The 16,431-nt window shown below is 34.5% G+C and overlaps 1 protein-coding gene across 4 annotated transcripts; it reads left to right on the plus strand.

Annotated features, from left to right (window-relative positions):
• Positions 1-9,570: 9,570 nt before the first annotated feature.
• On the plus strand, positions 9,571-15,603 carry LOC120067075 (serine/threonine-protein kinase ATG1a). Of its 4 annotated transcripts, none has more exons than XM_039018462.1 (13): positions 9,571-10,183; positions 10,286-10,403; positions 10,627-10,685; positions 10,945-11,009; positions 12,391-12,484; positions 12,575-12,655; positions 12,797-12,908; positions 13,084-13,138; positions 13,266-13,543; positions 13,645-13,994; positions 14,182-14,476; positions 14,571-14,641; positions 14,937-15,093. In XM_039018462.1, exons 1-13 carry the CDS (start codon positions 9,932-9,934, stop codon positions 14,946-14,948), a joined length of 1,842 nt encoding a protein of 613 aa, XP_038874390.1. In that variant the 5' UTR covers positions 9,571-9,931; the 3' UTR covers positions 14,949-15,093. The 4 variants fall into 4 exon arrangements, with proteins under 4 accessions (XP_038874390.1, XP_038874387.1, XP_038874388.1 ...); XM_039018459.1 differs by having other exon boundaries at positions 9,574-10,183; positions 14,933-15,603; XM_039018460.1 differs by having other exon boundaries at positions 9,574-10,183; positions 13,269-13,543; positions 14,933-15,603.
• The last annotated feature ends 828 nt before the right edge of the window (positions 15,604-16,431 follow it).

Below are 16,431 nucleotides of genomic sequence, written 5' to 3' on the forward strand. Positions count from 1 at the left end.
TATATAATGAGATTGATCTAAAGAAATTCCCTTTTCAGACCTATTTACTTTTATGCCTAAGATTACACTAGCTTCTCCCAAGTCTTTCATGTCAAAGTTCGCACTCAATATTGATTTTCCATCATTTATGACGTGCAAGTTCAACCCAAAGATCAATAAATAATCTACATATAGACACAAGATAGTGCAGAGGTTATTATCAGACTTATGGTAGATGCATTTGTCACTTTCATTGACCTTGAAACCTTTAGATAGGATAAGGTTGTCAAATTTTTCATGTCATTGCTTAGAAGCTTGTTTTAGTCCATAGAGAGATTTATCTAATTTACACATCTTATTTTCTTAACCATGGACAATAAAACCCTCAGATTGTTCCATGTAAATCTCTTCTTCAAGTTTACTGTTTAGGAAAGCAGTTTTTACATCCATCTGATATACTACGAGGTTATAAAAGGCAGCGAGAGAGAACATGACACGGATAGAGGTAATTATAGTGAAAGGGGAGAAGGTGTCAAAGAAGTCTATGTTTTCTCTCTGTCTAAAGCACTTCGCTACTAATCTGGCTTTAAATTTGTCGACAATCCCATCAAGTCTAAGTTTCCTCCTTAAGATCCATTTGCACCCTATTGCCTTACATCCTAGGGGTAGATCTACTAAGTGCCAAGTCCTATTTGACTCAATTGAGTCAATCTCATCATTTATGGCTTCTTGCCATAGGTTGGCATCTACTGAGGATAAGACAGCTCTTAGATCTTTAGGGTCTTCTTCTATATTGTAGGTCAGGAAGTCATTTCCGAAATCTTTGGTGGTTCTAGCTCTTTTGCTTCTTCTAGGTTCTGGGTCAGTTTCCTCTCTAAGGTTAGGATTTCTAACTAGGGTTATACCACTTGAACTAGAGCCCCCACTATTCCTTGATTTAAAAAGAAATCTATCTTCAAAGAAGTCGGCATCATTTGACTCAATGATCACTTGATTCACTAGATCATAGAACCTGTAGGATTTACTATTTAAGGCATAACCTATACAGACACACTCATAAGCTCTACTAGCCAGCTTTCTCCTTTTTGGGTCAGGAATTCTTACAAAGGCTAAACAACCCCATGTTCTAAAGTAGGACAAGTTTGGTTTCTTATTCTTGAGAATTTTGTAAGGTGAAGTTTTATTTTTCGATTCTGAGATTCTATTTAGGACATAACACACGGTAAGGATGATTTCACCCCACCAATAAGACGTGGCACCTGAACTATGTAAAATAGCAACTACTAGCTCAGTTAAAGTTCTATTTTTCCTTTCGGCTTTTTCGTTCATTTCAGGAGAATAAGATGCGGTCTTTTCTTATATTATTCAATGTGAGTTAAAGAATTCATTAAAAATGTCTGAATCGTACTCGGTTCCCCTATTATTACGAAGTCTTTTAACTTTTCTATTAAACTGATTCTCTATTTTAGAAACAAAAAGTTTGAAGGCATCAAAAGCATCACTTTTGTTTTTCAGCAGGTATACAAAAGTAAAATCAGAGCAATCTCAATAAAAGTAATGAAATATCTTTTACCGTTCCTAGCCAATATGCCATCAAATTCACAGACATCAAAATGAATCAAATCTAGAGGCTCAGAACTCCTAAGTATAGATTTATGCGGAGTTTTAGTAATTTTAGCCTGACTATAATACTCGCGTTTATCAAAATCATTCGTGGATAACTTAGGTATCATTTCCAGCCTAATCATGTTATTAATTAAATTCTTATTCACATGACAGAGTCTAGCATGCCAAATATTCATAGAACACAGCATATACACAGAAGATTTCATTTTATTAAGGTCTAGATTTAATTTGAACATTCCCTCAATTGCATACCCTTTCCCTACAAATACATTATTTTTGGTAAGGGTATATAGGTTTGCCCCTATAGTTTGAGTAAACCCGACTTTATTAAGGAGATAGCTTGAAACCAAATTCTTTCGTATCTCCAGAGTGTATTGTAGTAGTCATACAGATCATAAGTCAAACCATTTAAAATGAAATTCTTACATAGAAAGTCTTTCTCCTCCCAGTCAACAGCTACTTTTATGTAAGAATTTCATTTTAAATGGTTTTCCTTCAACGTGAGGGTCTTCCCAGAGTTAAACTTTAGTTCCACCTCGCTGGTTCTAGCAACTTTCGTGGAGTGGTGATCTCTCAACAGAATATTCTTATCCTTAGTTTCAGTATAAGTTTTAAATAGACTAAGGTCGTGACAGACATGGCACGTCGCGCCAGTGTCTATCCACCACCCTTCACAACCACCGATCACATTTACTTCTGTGATCATGGCGACTAACGGTTCTTCTGTCAGGTTCGCCTGACCAACAGGATGACGCCTGTTCCTACAGTTCCTAGCCATGTGCCCAGGTTTATTACAATTAAAGCAAAGAAACTGTATTGTTTCTCCTGAAGAGAGCTTATGTTTTTTCTGTTGGTTGTGGTTGCTGAAGCCATGGTTCTGACCTTTCCTCTTTGTCCCCTTAGGTTTTTTGTCAGGTTTTACCACGGCAGAGGCGGGTTTCCTAGGTAAGGTACTGCATTCACCTCCTCCCTCTAGTCCTGCTTTCGGGCTTCCTCTTTGATCCTTAGCTGGGTTATAAGACTCTCCAAGGAGAACTCCTTGGACTTATGCCTCAAAGTGTTCTTAAAGTCCTTCCACAAGGGGGGCAGTTTATCAATAATAACAGCAACTTGGAATTGTTCATCTAGAGGCATACCTTCAGTAATTGTCTCGTGGGCTATCTTCTGGAGTTCATGGGATTGGGCCTCCACGAAGTTATCATCCATCTGGAACTTGAGATAACGGTTAACCGCATATTTCTTCGACCCGGCCTCCTCGGTGTTATACTTCTTTTGCAGGGCATCTCAGACCTCCTTCGTTGTCTTCATTGTACTATAGTAATCATACAGATCATCAGTCAAACAATTTAAAATGAAATTCTTACATAGAAAGTCTTTCTCCTCCCAGTCAGCAGCTTCTTTTATCTGTTGTTCAGTTGGTTCTTTTAAAGGGACGATGAGCTTAGCGCTGGTACAAGCTTCGACAACTTTCTTGACGGTGAGGAAGAACAACATCTTTTGCTTTCACCGTTTGAAGTTCGCTCCTTCGAACCGGAATGGACAGTTGAGGTAAAATATCTCATTGTTGCTACTGAGGGCCATTGATGATGTTGAAACGTCTTAAAATTGTTGGAAATGGCAGGGCCCTCAGAACGACGAACTGTAAATCGTCAAGGCATGATGGTCAAGCAAAGAGCAAAACCTGTAAAACAGAAACTCATTATAGGTTGAGTCGCGGAGCTCGCTCTCTTTAAGACGTTTCCCGGCTCTGCCTAAGTGTGCAAGCAGGTCTGAAAATTGCCACATCGTCCCCAGGATAAAACAGCCAAATGAAAACCGATTAAAAATACACCGTTACCGATCGGAACGTACACTCTTTCTAAACTCACTGCTCGAAAAGCTAAGATGAAGGAGGAGAGAAAAATGAAGTGGGAATTAGAAAAATGAATTCTATGTATCACGAACTACTGAAGGCCTCGCCTTTTTGCATCGAAACAGACCGTTTTAAAAATAATCAATGGACCATTTTAAATATAAATCTGCACCCAACAGAGTTGCATGAGAACCCTTAAACCATAAGCATTGGAAGTTGGAAAGAATATGTTATGTTGGAAAAAAGTGGATTGAAGATTTTGTGTTTAGTACATGAATATGTTGAAAATAATATGTTATGTTTTACCAATTGAAAAAAAAAAGTTAGAGATTTTTTTTTTTTTTTTTATCATAAGAATGACCCATTTAGGTGTATCAGGTTAGAAACTTCGCCCATAACTGATTGATAGTCAGCTGCTAGCTTTGAAAATCCTTTCTTGCTGGAAAAGAGGCCGAAGAAAANCTTATCCTTAGTTTCAGTATAAGTTTTAAATAGACTAAGGTCGTGACAGACATGGCACGTCGCGCCAGTGTCTATCCACCACCCTTCACAACCACCGATCACATTTACTTCTGTGATCATGGCGACTAACGGTTCTTCTGTCAGGTTCGCCTGACCAACAGGATGACGCCTGTTCCTACAGTTCCTAGCCATGTGCCCAGGTTTATTACAATTAAAGCAAAGAAACTGTATTGTTTCTCCTGAAGAGAGCTTATGTTTTTTCTGTTGGTTGTGGTTGCTGAAGCCATGGTTCTGACCTTTCCTCTTTGTCCCCTTAGGTTTTTTGTCAGGTTTTACCACGGCAGAGGCGGGTTTCCTAGGTAAGGTACTGCATTCACCTCCTCCCTCTAGTCCTGCTTTCGGGCTTCCTCTTTGATCCTTAGCTGGGTTATAAGACTCTCCAAGGAGAACTCCTTGGACTTATGCCTCAAAGTGTTCTTAAAGTCCTTCCACAAGGGGGGCAGTTTATCAATAATAACAGCAACTTGGAATTGTTCATCTAGAGGCATACCTTCAGTAATTGTCTCGTGGGCTATCTTCTGGAGTTCATGGGATTGGGCCTCCACGAAGTTATCATCCATCTGGAACTTGAGATAACGGTTAACCGCATATTTCTTCGACCCGGCCTCCTCGGTGTTATACTTCTTTTGCAGGGCATCTCAGACCTCCTTCGTTGTCTTCATTGTACTATAGTAATCATACAGATCATCAGTCAAACAATTTAAAATGAAATTCTTACATAGAAAGTCTTTCTCCTCCCAGTCAGCAGCTTCTTTTATCTGTTGTTCAGTTGGTTCTTTTAAAGGGACGATGAGCTTAGCGCTGGTACAAGCTTCGACAACTTTCTTGACGGTGAGGAAGAACAACATCTTTTGCTTTCACCGTTTGAAGTTCGCTCCTTCGAACCGGAATGGACAGTTGAGGTAAAATATCTCATTGTTGCTACTGAGGGCCATTGATGATGTTGAAACGTCTTAAAATTGTTGGAAATGGCAGGGCCCTCAGAACGACGAACTGTAAATCGTCAAGGCATGATGGTCAAGCAAAGAGCAAAACCTGTAAAACAGAAACTCATTATAGGTTGAGTCGCGGAGCTCGCTCTCTTTAAGACGTTTCCCGGCTCTGCCTAAGTGTGCAAGCAGGTCTGAAAATTGCCACATCGTCCCCAGGATAAAACAGCCAAATGAAAACCGATTAAAAATACACCGTTACCGATCGGAACGTACACTCTTTCTAAACTCACTGCTCGAAAAGCTAAGATGAAGGAGGAGAGAAAAATGAAGTGGGAATTAGAAAAATGAATTCTATGTATCACGAACTACTGAAGGCCTCGCCTTTTTGCATCGAAACAGACCGTTTTAAAAATAATCAATGGACCATTTTAAATATAAATCTGCACCCAACAGAGTTGCATGAGAACCCTTAAACCATAAGCATTGGAAGTTGGAAAGAATATGTTATGTTGGAAAAAAGTGGATTGAAGATTTTGTGTTTAGTACATGAATATGTTGAAAATAATATGTTATGTTTTACCAATTGAAAAAAAAAAGTTAGAGTTTTTTTTTTTTTTTTTTTTCATAAGATTAATCGAAATAGGTGTATCAGGTTAGAAACTTCGCCCATAACTGATTGATAGTCAGCTGCTAGCTTTGAAAATCCTTTCTTGCTGGAAAAGAGGCCGAAGAAAAGACATTTGCTATTTGGGAAGAAGATTCAAACTCGATCCAAGACAGAAACACTTAGAGTGCGAAGAGATTCTATTTAAAATTAGGGTCAAAGTTGAAAATTAATCAACAAAAAAAAAATCATGTACAAAATTGCACCAAATATCCAACTTAACTCTGCATCCCAAACACAGACTTTCAGACTCAAATCAACTCAACATCCCAAACATAGACAATAATACCAACTCAACTCAACTCTGTACCTCAAACATAGACAATTTAACTTTCCAGATAATTTAACTCCTCAGACAATAATTACCAACTAAACTCAATTCAACTCTCTACATTTATCGCGTGCGAAACGCTCCTTAAGTGACTCGTCTAAGAGGGAGTTATTATCTAGCCATAAGAAAATTTTGAAAATTACCTATTCTACCAAATATAAAAGATCCAAATCTTTGCCATAAGTTTCACTTATTGCCTATCATACTCTTGTAATGTTAAACGAGAATAGCGATATATATATATATATATACATACGTACATACATACGTATGTATATTTACATACATACACGTATATATATATTTACATACATACATATGCGTATATATATATACACATTCATACATATACGTGTGTGTATATGTACATATATATAATGAAATTTGAAATAAGGATTATCTGGCTACGATGTAACTTGTTACATATAATGTCATAGTAATCCCAACAACAATAAGTGAAACAAAGACACAAATAGTAAAAGACAGAACACATGGTTTGGTAACCCAGTTCGATGCAATACCACCTACGTTCGGGGGATAGTGTACTCGAGAAAGATATTAATAGAAAGTTAAACAATTATAACGTTGTACTTATATGTAAATAAATGACAATTACAGTGATACACGTAAAGCCTAACTTAGTGAAAGATCACTTAGGCTCCCCCTAACTGTGTGACTTCCTCTCAATAGAACTTAGACTCCTCTAAGTATATTAATGATTGAAAAGTTAGGCTCCCCTTAGATAGAAGACTCCCTCTTCAACATCTATCTTTCTAATCTCAAATGAAGAACACCTCACTTGGTAGACTTAGATTCCCCTAAGTGTGTGAATCTCTTCACAATATGTAATGGATGATTTCAACGAGATCCCACTTTCATCTCAAGATCAACACTCACAAATAACTTTATAGCCTACATATTGATACTATTGAGTTCACCAGCGACAACATCTTGCACAATGAAAACAGTTAAAGTATAAGTATATTAGTAATGGAAAAGTTAAGCTCCCCTAAGTAGAAGACTCTCTCTTCAACATCTATCTTTATGATTTCAAATGAAGAACACTTCACTTGATAGACTTAGACTCCCCTAAGTGTATGTATCCTTTCACAATATGTAATGGATTATTTTAACAAGATCTCAATTTCACCTCAAGCTCAACACTCACGAATAACTTTATAGCCTACAGATTGATACTCTTGAATTCACCTACGACAATATCTAACACAACGAAAACAATTTCTTTTCCAAAATGGCTAACCCTAAAAGAGAACACCACACCCTAAATATATCCGGCGGAGCAAGAGAGAAAAGGCAACCTCATTCCATAATTTGTAGAGTTCTTCTAGGATAATTCATAGATTTTTTTCAAATAAAGAAAAATATATTCAACAAAATCAACAACCAAACAACGACTTGAAAGACATCTCAAAGAACAAAAACCACCACAACCTTAAAAATACTGTCAACACAAAAACTCTTTAACAAAATTTACAAATTTGAAGAGTTATTTAACCCAAGTTTTTGGTAGTGATTATAAATATTAAATATATACATAGACAATAAACTCTTTTTTTTCTTGACGTTTATAGAACCAGATATGGTAACATTTTGTAGAACTTACCAAATAAAAATAGCTCGGTAAAAAAAGTTGATTAAGTGATACAATTGGTATTAATTTAATTAATGATATATTAAGAAATTCAACTTCCAAAATAAAACTAATTAAATAAGAAATATCAAAATAATATTGCAGAAATTTGTTTTACTTTTTAGAACTTAACATTTCATCCAAATCATCCCAAAGTTAAATTTCATTAAAAATAAAAAAATACACATGCAAATGTATATGAGAATACATCAATTTTTTCTTTTCAAAAAAGTAAATAACAAAATAAATAAAACTTTAAGTAAAACTGTGTTTTTAAATTTAATATTAAAAAACAAAAAACAGTTTTTTATTTAATTTTACAATTAATAAGATGGAGAGATGGAATATTTTAATCTTGAGATTGATAAAACATACTTGACGTCAACCAAAAATAAAAAATTTATCAAATGAAAGTTTAAATTTTCAAGTAATTTTTTTAGGGTATTATAATTGAAGTGTAAGATGGGGAATTGAACCTTAAACCATGAGGTTAATAGTATGAACACTATACCAGTTAAAGTTACACTTTTGTTGATAATTTTTAAGTAATTGTGCAAGTGATTCTAAGAAGCAAAACCAAATGTGAGAGCTCATTCTTTCTTTCACTTGGTAGTTTACATTGGATAAGTAGTTAAGTTTAAGTTAATTAATCTGATTAATTTGTTAATTAATATTTTAACTTTCAGATTATTTATGTAAATAGCAATATATATATATATATTATATATTATATATATATATTATATTTTGATAGACACGATAGATTTCTATCAACATCTATCAATTATAGACTTGTATCAGTTTTTATCACTGATAGACACTGATAGATTTCTATCAACCTCTATTAATGATAGATTTCTATCCATTTCTATCATTGAAAGACAGTGATAGACTTCTATCAGTGTCTATCAGTAATAAACTGTATTACTTTCTATCACTAATAGATGCGGATAGACTTCTATCAGTTTTCTATCAGTGATAAACATTGTTAACAATGTCTATTACAACTATTATTAAATTTTGTTATTTGTGTAAATATTTTTCTTTATTTTTCTATTTTTGAAAATCTCACTATATATATATATATTATATCTGTATATGAAAAGGGTTACGAGAGAATAATTTTTTAACTTCCCTCTTTTATCCTTAATTTTTCCATAATGCCTATTTTGTCCTTAATCACGCCCCCTCGAATTGACATATTTTTTTTATGTTTTGGAAATTAGTCTGAAATGGTTAAAATTAGAAATATTCTTTTAATCATCCCGAACAATTTTGATGATATAAAAAATTATTTTAAAAATGTAAAATTAAATATTAAATTAGTTTTTTAGTGATTAAATAAGTATTTCATGGTGATTTTTGTATCTGGCTTAAGTCATTTTAATAATTTCAAAACATCTCTTAAACAAGCACTTTATATCATTATAAATTAACCAAAGAAGATATATTATATATATATATATATATATATAATTATATATATATATTAAACTAATTTGGATATGATTTGAAAAATGTTTAAAAAAATTCGAATCCCTATTCCAATGGTAATAAAAAAATCTTAAAATATTGAAAATCAAATCATAAAAAATTTTAATTTTCTAATTTCTAAAAGAAATCTTAATTCAATATTTGACGATAAATAAAGAGATGTTCATCATTAATATTTTACTTTTTCTTAGAATAAAAATTTTAATGATGATCTAAGTAACTCCAATAAACAAAAATCCAAATATTTTAGATTAGATTTGGTGAGTAAGAAAAATTAAAATTTAAAACAATTGAATTATCTCCAACCATATTTTCCAAATATTAAGATTAAAATTCCTTTGAAAACTAGAACTAGCCGAGGACAAAAAACTATAATTTGTTCATAAAGTTAGAGCGTGAGAAGATGGGAGAAATAATAATAATAATAATAATAATAATAATAATAAATAAACAAATAAATAAAATAAAATAAAATAAAAAAGAGAATTTTCAAACCCAAAATTTGAAAACAGTTGATTTTAATTTTTCCACGATATGGATGAAGTGATGATGATAAAAAGATCCTCTGAAATTCTTCCCATTCTTCTAAACCCAAAAAAAAGTTTCCTCTCAAACGAATTTTCCCTGAAATTCATCCATAGAAATTCCCTCAAACGAGTTTCCTCTTCCTTGAAATGCTTCTCTTCAATCATTTTCTCAACTATTTCCTCACTCATTTACCCATAAAACCCACAAATCTTTACTCTCATTCTCCCACAATTTGAAGTCTTTCCCATGAATCTTTCCAAGTGCCTCGTCTTGTTCCCCGACCCATAACAAAACCCAGTTGCCCTTCTTCAGTCAACTGGTTGTTTTTGTTCTTCCTTCATTAAATTCCGTTATGGATTTTGATGATTTAACCCCCAACAATTGCCGTTTGATCGGTAACTACATATTGGGGGAGAAACTCGGGTCGGGTTCGTTCGCCGTAGTGTGGAAGTCAAGGCATAGGCACTTGGGTACGGTTGTCGCCGTTAAGGAGATTCAAAGAAAGCAACTTAGTCCTAAAGTTTGTGACAGTTTGTTCAGAGAGATTTCTATTCTCAGCACGATCAATCATCCCAATATCATTCGTCTCTTCGAAGCCATTCAGGTGGATTTTTTGCTACTCCCCTTTTTGTTTCTTTTTTGTTTACACTTTTGATTTTAAGGGTTGAATGTTTTTAAGCGAAGTTTGTTCTGATTTGGTTTGCAGACTGATGATAGGATTTATCTTGTTCTGGAGTATTGTGATGGTGGTGACCTCTGGGACTATATTAATCTCCATGGAAAAGTATCAGAAGCTGTTGCTAGAAACTTAATGAGACAATTGGGTATGTTGTTACTCTGTTTTCAATTGGCTTGTTTGTTTGGGAATTGGGATTATATGCAAAGTGCTCGAGTATCTTATATGCTATACTTGCCTTGTGATGATTCATACTTTTGTCATTATTAATGCCTTCAATAATTTGAAGCGTTACTGTTATCAATGAGTGTGTTTGGCTATTATCTTTTATTTTTTTTAGTAAGGTTGATTCTGTGTGATGGATATGGCAGCTGCTGGCTTGAAAGTTCTTCAAGAGAAACACCTCATTCATAGAGATTTAAAGCCTCAGGTATTCTACTGTCATCTTAATATGTAGAGCTTCTAAGGCTTTGATATTTTCGATCTTCTTGCTGCTATGTATCTGTTGATGTCAAAACTTATCTTGAGCCCGATGTACTTTTGGACGAGTGCCTTGTTTTTACTTTCGGACTTTTATTTCTTACATACTATATGAATGGTTATCTGTTGAATTTGTCAGTATGATATGATTTTGACATGAAATGTTTTGGTTCTTTCCACTTTTTCCTGTTTCTTGGCGAAATTTGCAGAACTTGCTGTTGTCTTCTAACGAAGGGACTTCGGTGTTGAAGATCGGAGATTTTGGATTTGCAAGGTGGGGTTCTTAATGTTTGCATTTAGACATTTAAAACCTTTTTCTGTCATCTTTTGATTTGATTTTCTACTTCTGTATGGTGAGTCCCAATCTTGCAACATGCATTCTTAATCTTAGTTGCTTTACAACAATTTCATGCATGAATTTCAGTTTACTGATTGCATCAAGAATAATGCCTACCGAAGGGATCAGAGACAAGTGGAATCCTTCGGTTTTAGAGGTTAAGGTTTTTGTATGACAGGTTTTACATGGGAGAGTTGATGCCTTGGATCATGTCCAAAGGCATTTTTCCTATGTGTTGTTTTGCCAATGGTGCGTTTTTTGCAGGAGGCATGAAGAGGACCTTGATCATTTGTTGTGGGATTACTAGTTTTGTTTCTTTGGATTAATTGGAGGACCTCGTTTGGTGTGTGTGGGGCTTAGATAGAGATGATAGATCGATGTTGGAGAAGGTGCTCCTGAATCCTCCGTTTAGGGAGAAGGGCAAAGTTTGTGGCAAATAGCAAGCTACCTTCTTTGCTGTTTTGTAGGGTATACGGCAAGAAAGGAACAATAGAGTTGTTAGAGAGGTTGAGAGAGCGAATGGCAAGGTTGGGAGGTGGCCAGATTTAATGCCTCATTATGGGCATTGGTTACTTGGCCTATTTGTAATCATGAATGTATTGGGGTCTTTTTATATTGTTAGGTTCAGGCTCCTTTTCTTCGGGCTTTTTTCCTCATGTCCTCATGTATTCTTTCATTTTATTCCATAAAAATTCAGTTTCATACCCCCGTCTCATTTTATATATTTTTGTCATACGGTTGTCATGAAGGATCTTTAAATTTCAATGTTTAAAATTGTATCAACCACCCTGAGTTGGCCTAGTGGTCAAGTCAATGTAAATAATGATGAGTTTAGAAGAAATGAGTTCAAATCATGGTGTACACCTACCAGAACTTTAATATCTTGTGAGTTTTTTTTTGGACAATCAAATCTAGTAGAGGGCCAGACAGTTCTGAATAATCGGCTCGGACATTTACGGATATGAAAAAACAGTGAAATGAATATGAAACCATTTATTCAATGAATATCAAACCATTTGTTCTCACTCTTACCAATATCTGTAATCTGATATGTACCCTAATCTGTCTGGTCTGTTCTGTAGGATCTAGCACTTTTGCAAATCTGCAGACAAACAAGATATATGACTCTACTGCTTGTAGTAACTTATATTGAGAATTCAAATCCGACATCTGTGCATCAGGAAGTCAAGTTTACCTTGCTGGAAATTGTTTTGAAGATTTTTCTTACTCAGACATACTGGCGTCTTCTTTTCTCCTTAACATTATAATCAAGTAAACAGATGGATGAGTGAAGTGTACTAACTTCTTTTCTTCTCAGGTCCTTAGCAGATCAGATGTTGGCCGATACACTTTGTGGTTCACCTTTATATATGGCTCCGGAAATTATTCAGAACAAAAAATATGATGCCAAGGTGAATAAACATAAACAAAATGCCGTCCCATTCTCAGTCTTTCTGCTTAAATTCTTTCAATTCTGATTTTATACTTATGCATATGTGCAGGCTGATTTATGGAGTGTTGGAGCAATTTTGTTTCAGCTATTGACAGGGAAGCCTCCATTTAGTGGCAATCATCCATTACAGGTTAGGGGAATTAGCATACTTATCTACTCTAGTGATTACCATAGTCCATACAAAATCAAGTTAAAGATATTATTAATGAAGCTTGCAGTGAGATTGTTTTTAAACAATGTTTTATTGCCCGACTCTCCATGCTTGATACAGCTCTTCCAGAATATCTTCGAATCCACTGAGCTAAGATTTCCTAAAGGTGCCTTGGAAGAGCTACATCCCGATTCTTTGAATCTTTGCAGAAGCCTTTTACGTCAAAATCCAGGTATTTGTTGCTGTGATGCAGTTTGTAAGTGTGCAAGGGTGCTGGGATAATTAATCGGAGGTGGCAGATTTTTGTTTTTCCTTTAGAGCTTTCAAACATTTTGGAGATTTCATACTAGTAAATACAATTATTAATGTTTATACTTAAATTAAAATGCAAGTCTTTCAATTTGCAGTGGAACGGCTTTCATTCAAGGAGTTCTTCAATCACAAATTTTTTCAGGAGCCAAGGTATAATTTTCATCTGTTTAGATAACCATGCATTTGGTATGCATAGATCTTGTGTTCATGTTGAGGATTGATACTTGGTACACGTTGAAGCAGAAATTGCAAAACTGATATATATTATATATGGTAGTAGATCAAATAAAGCTGTTGAGACAACACCTGTTGTTCAGTCATTTGAATCAGCCAGCTCAGAAGCAGTAAAGGTTAACCCCCACACAGAACAACCTATTGAATCATCGAACAGAGTTTCAGAAATCACTAGTTCATCCATACATAACACAATATACAGAGGGAAAAACATTTGCAGTTCGGTGAGGGAACAACCTATTGAGCCAGTGCTCAATCTTGGAGTAGATGAGCAAAGAAAATCTCTTGATTGTATTCAACAATCCCTGAGTAAGATTGAAGGTCTGTTTTATCCTGATCTAGTTCTAGATATGCTCTTTTTACCTTATTTTATTTATTTATTATTATTATTTTACACTATGTTTGGCTTTTTTTGCCCTCAGTTTCTGATTCAATGGAGTCAATTGAGAAAGATTATGTTCTCGTGAATGCTCATTGTCCTTCAATGGTGACCTCTTCTTATCACATTGAAACATCATTACAAGGTTGTTCATCGAGAGTTTCCCATGCTTTTAGTATCGATCAGGATATGATAGCCAAAACCCAGAAAAAGGAACTTATTGCTAGTACAAGAGATATTGGAGAAAGTTCAAGGAGCCAAGGTCAATTCTCAATGCCATGTGCAGAATCCATGTTAAGAAAAGTACAAGGACTATCCATGTTGCATCCCTCTACCAGGCTCCAGTTACTTAATCAGTATGTTCAGGTTCTCTCAGATTTGTCACAAGAAAAGGTGAGTACAAATTAGATTGTTACACAAAAGGATGGATTCACTTTTCTGCATTCTCAATTTCCATTTTCTCATTTTCAAATACGTGCATCTGTTTTTATGGGAATTTGATGGAGTATCAAATCATGGTTGTACAAATATTTCACATTTTTTGAGGATGAATTTGGAGCCCTGATTGTTACTTATGCAGTGTAATGCAGGGATGTTTTTGGAATCATTTTCAGTTGAATTAGTTGCTTTAGCTTTATGGAAGGAAGCCGTTGAAATTAGTGGTGCTTGGCTGAGTTATGACAAAAGCGAATCTTCAAAAAGTAGTTTGGGAATAGATTCTACCCCTAGTCAGAAAGATGCTGACTACGCTGCAAATAAGGAAAAAAATGTAGATTTTAATAGCCCAACATCTGTTTCTAAGTGGGCACAGCTAGGGTTTATTGCTGCAGTAGATCAGACCGAGAAGTTATCTCAAAATATCCAAGAGATTGATGGTTTGAATTGTCTTATGCTCTATTTTCGTTCTCGTTCTTCCCAATTTGATTGTTAAGTTTGTCGTTTACATTATGTTTTTGAAATTATTTGTAGGTGCGACTGTGGTACCTGATGCTATGGAAATTATATTCCAAAAGGCAATTGCCGTTGGGAAAAGTGGTGCTGTAAGCAACCTTTACTTTTGCTATTATTGTTACTTCTACTTGGTTCTTAACCCTTGAAAAGTTATAGTTTGGTTTCTGAAGTTTGAAATTGAATTATATGTAGGCATTAACACCATTGACTAATTAATGACACTTTTACTGGACAAACCTTAGTTGTACAGAGTTTAAGGATGAAATTGGCAAAGCTTACTAAATTTTAGTGAGGACTAACATTATAATTTGATCCTATTATTACTTGTCTTTTCCTTGAAAGTTCTTCCTGTTTATCATTCTCAACTATGTTCTTTCCAGGTAGATCAATACATGAAAAACAAGGACAATGCTGCTGCTTCATACTCCAAAGCCATTCTTCTGTTTTCATTCATTTTGGGAGAAGCTGAATCCCTTAACTCTCCATTTTCGCTAACTTTGTGCAATAAGCAACGAATTCAACATTACATTCATTACTTGCAGGCTCAGACTAACTTGTTGTCGTCACAGCCGTAACAAAGGCAACCGCTAGGTACTCCCTCTACAAGTAAATGAAAGGGAAGGCCTTAACTGGGTAAACTGTACAGCTCTACATATTTACTTCTGTGACTCCACCTTCTGCTGGGTTTGGAACTGTTGGCTGATCTCCTATCAGCTTTGCTAATTATGTCTATATATTTTCTTTTTCTTTATCTATTTTGGGGTTGTCTTTGCCCCTCTTTAGGAGGTTAGGTGCTCAAAGATGAGAGTAAATATTTTTACCCAAAAAAAAAAAAAAATTATAGAAAAGGGTACATAGTAGTGGTAAGGGATTTGAGTTCAGGAGGGCTACTTTAAATCATAAGTGAATTGAACTATCATGAACTTTGCTGCTTTTATTGGGTGGAGTTTTGTGCATAAAATTGTTAAATTTTTCTTTTTTTTTTTTTAATCTTAAGGATTGTAAATATTGAATCGAGCTTTGTAAATATGATTACTTCTGCTTAATGATTCTTTTAATGATTATTATGTTATTCTGTTTGAGATGATGTAGTTCCACAGTACTGAAGTCTTAATTTCGAGGGAATAAGATTATACTTTCCTGTTGAAAAGGTACAATTTTAGATTTTTCTCTTACAAATATGGAAATGATTAAGACAGGAAAGGAAAATATTTAACACTTAATATTCATACACAAGTATAGAAATTCCAACAACACTTTCACAAATTGTTTCTTTTCAGGGTAGCTTTATTGGCAATAAATTCATATAGATGTAGTGAAAGAAATCTTCGATTTTTTAAGTATCCTTTTCATCCATATATTCCAGAGATATCCACGGGGCAAGGATGGGATAGGCTTCCCCGTTCCTGCCACCGCCTCCTATTCCATTCTCTATTATTGTGAAATTTCCCAGGAGATCAGGTTCTTCATGGAAAAAATTCTCTATCTTGATCTTTTTACCAATCTTTCATTTAATTTCAATCAAACAAGTTTTTGACCCTTTTTTTTTTAATTCTTTAAATAAAGCATTTTCAATACAATTTTCATTTATACAAAACATTATAAAATTTCCTAACAAATTCAATAACTATGTGCAATTCTATCCGAATCAACATATAATTCATTTATAACAAAAATCATCCTAGTAACAAAATCTGTAGAGAGCTCTAATACTATTCACAAGACAGCATTGGACACAAAATCTATTGAAAAAGCAGCAAAATCAGTCGAGAGCTCAATGTAGAAAATTTAAATTAAATTAAGCATGACTCTAGCTATAATGCTTTCAAGGACAAAAGGGTAAAGGAAGATGGACAGTGGATTTATTGCATTGAAGTTT

Source organism: Benincasa hispida, chromosome 12 (assembly GCF_009727055.1).
Source record: "Benincasa hispida cultivar B227 chromosome 12, ASM972705v1, whole genome shotgun sequence".
Lineage (NCBI taxonomy): Eukaryota > Viridiplantae > Streptophyta > Magnoliopsida > Cucurbitales > Cucurbitaceae > Benincasa > Benincasa hispida.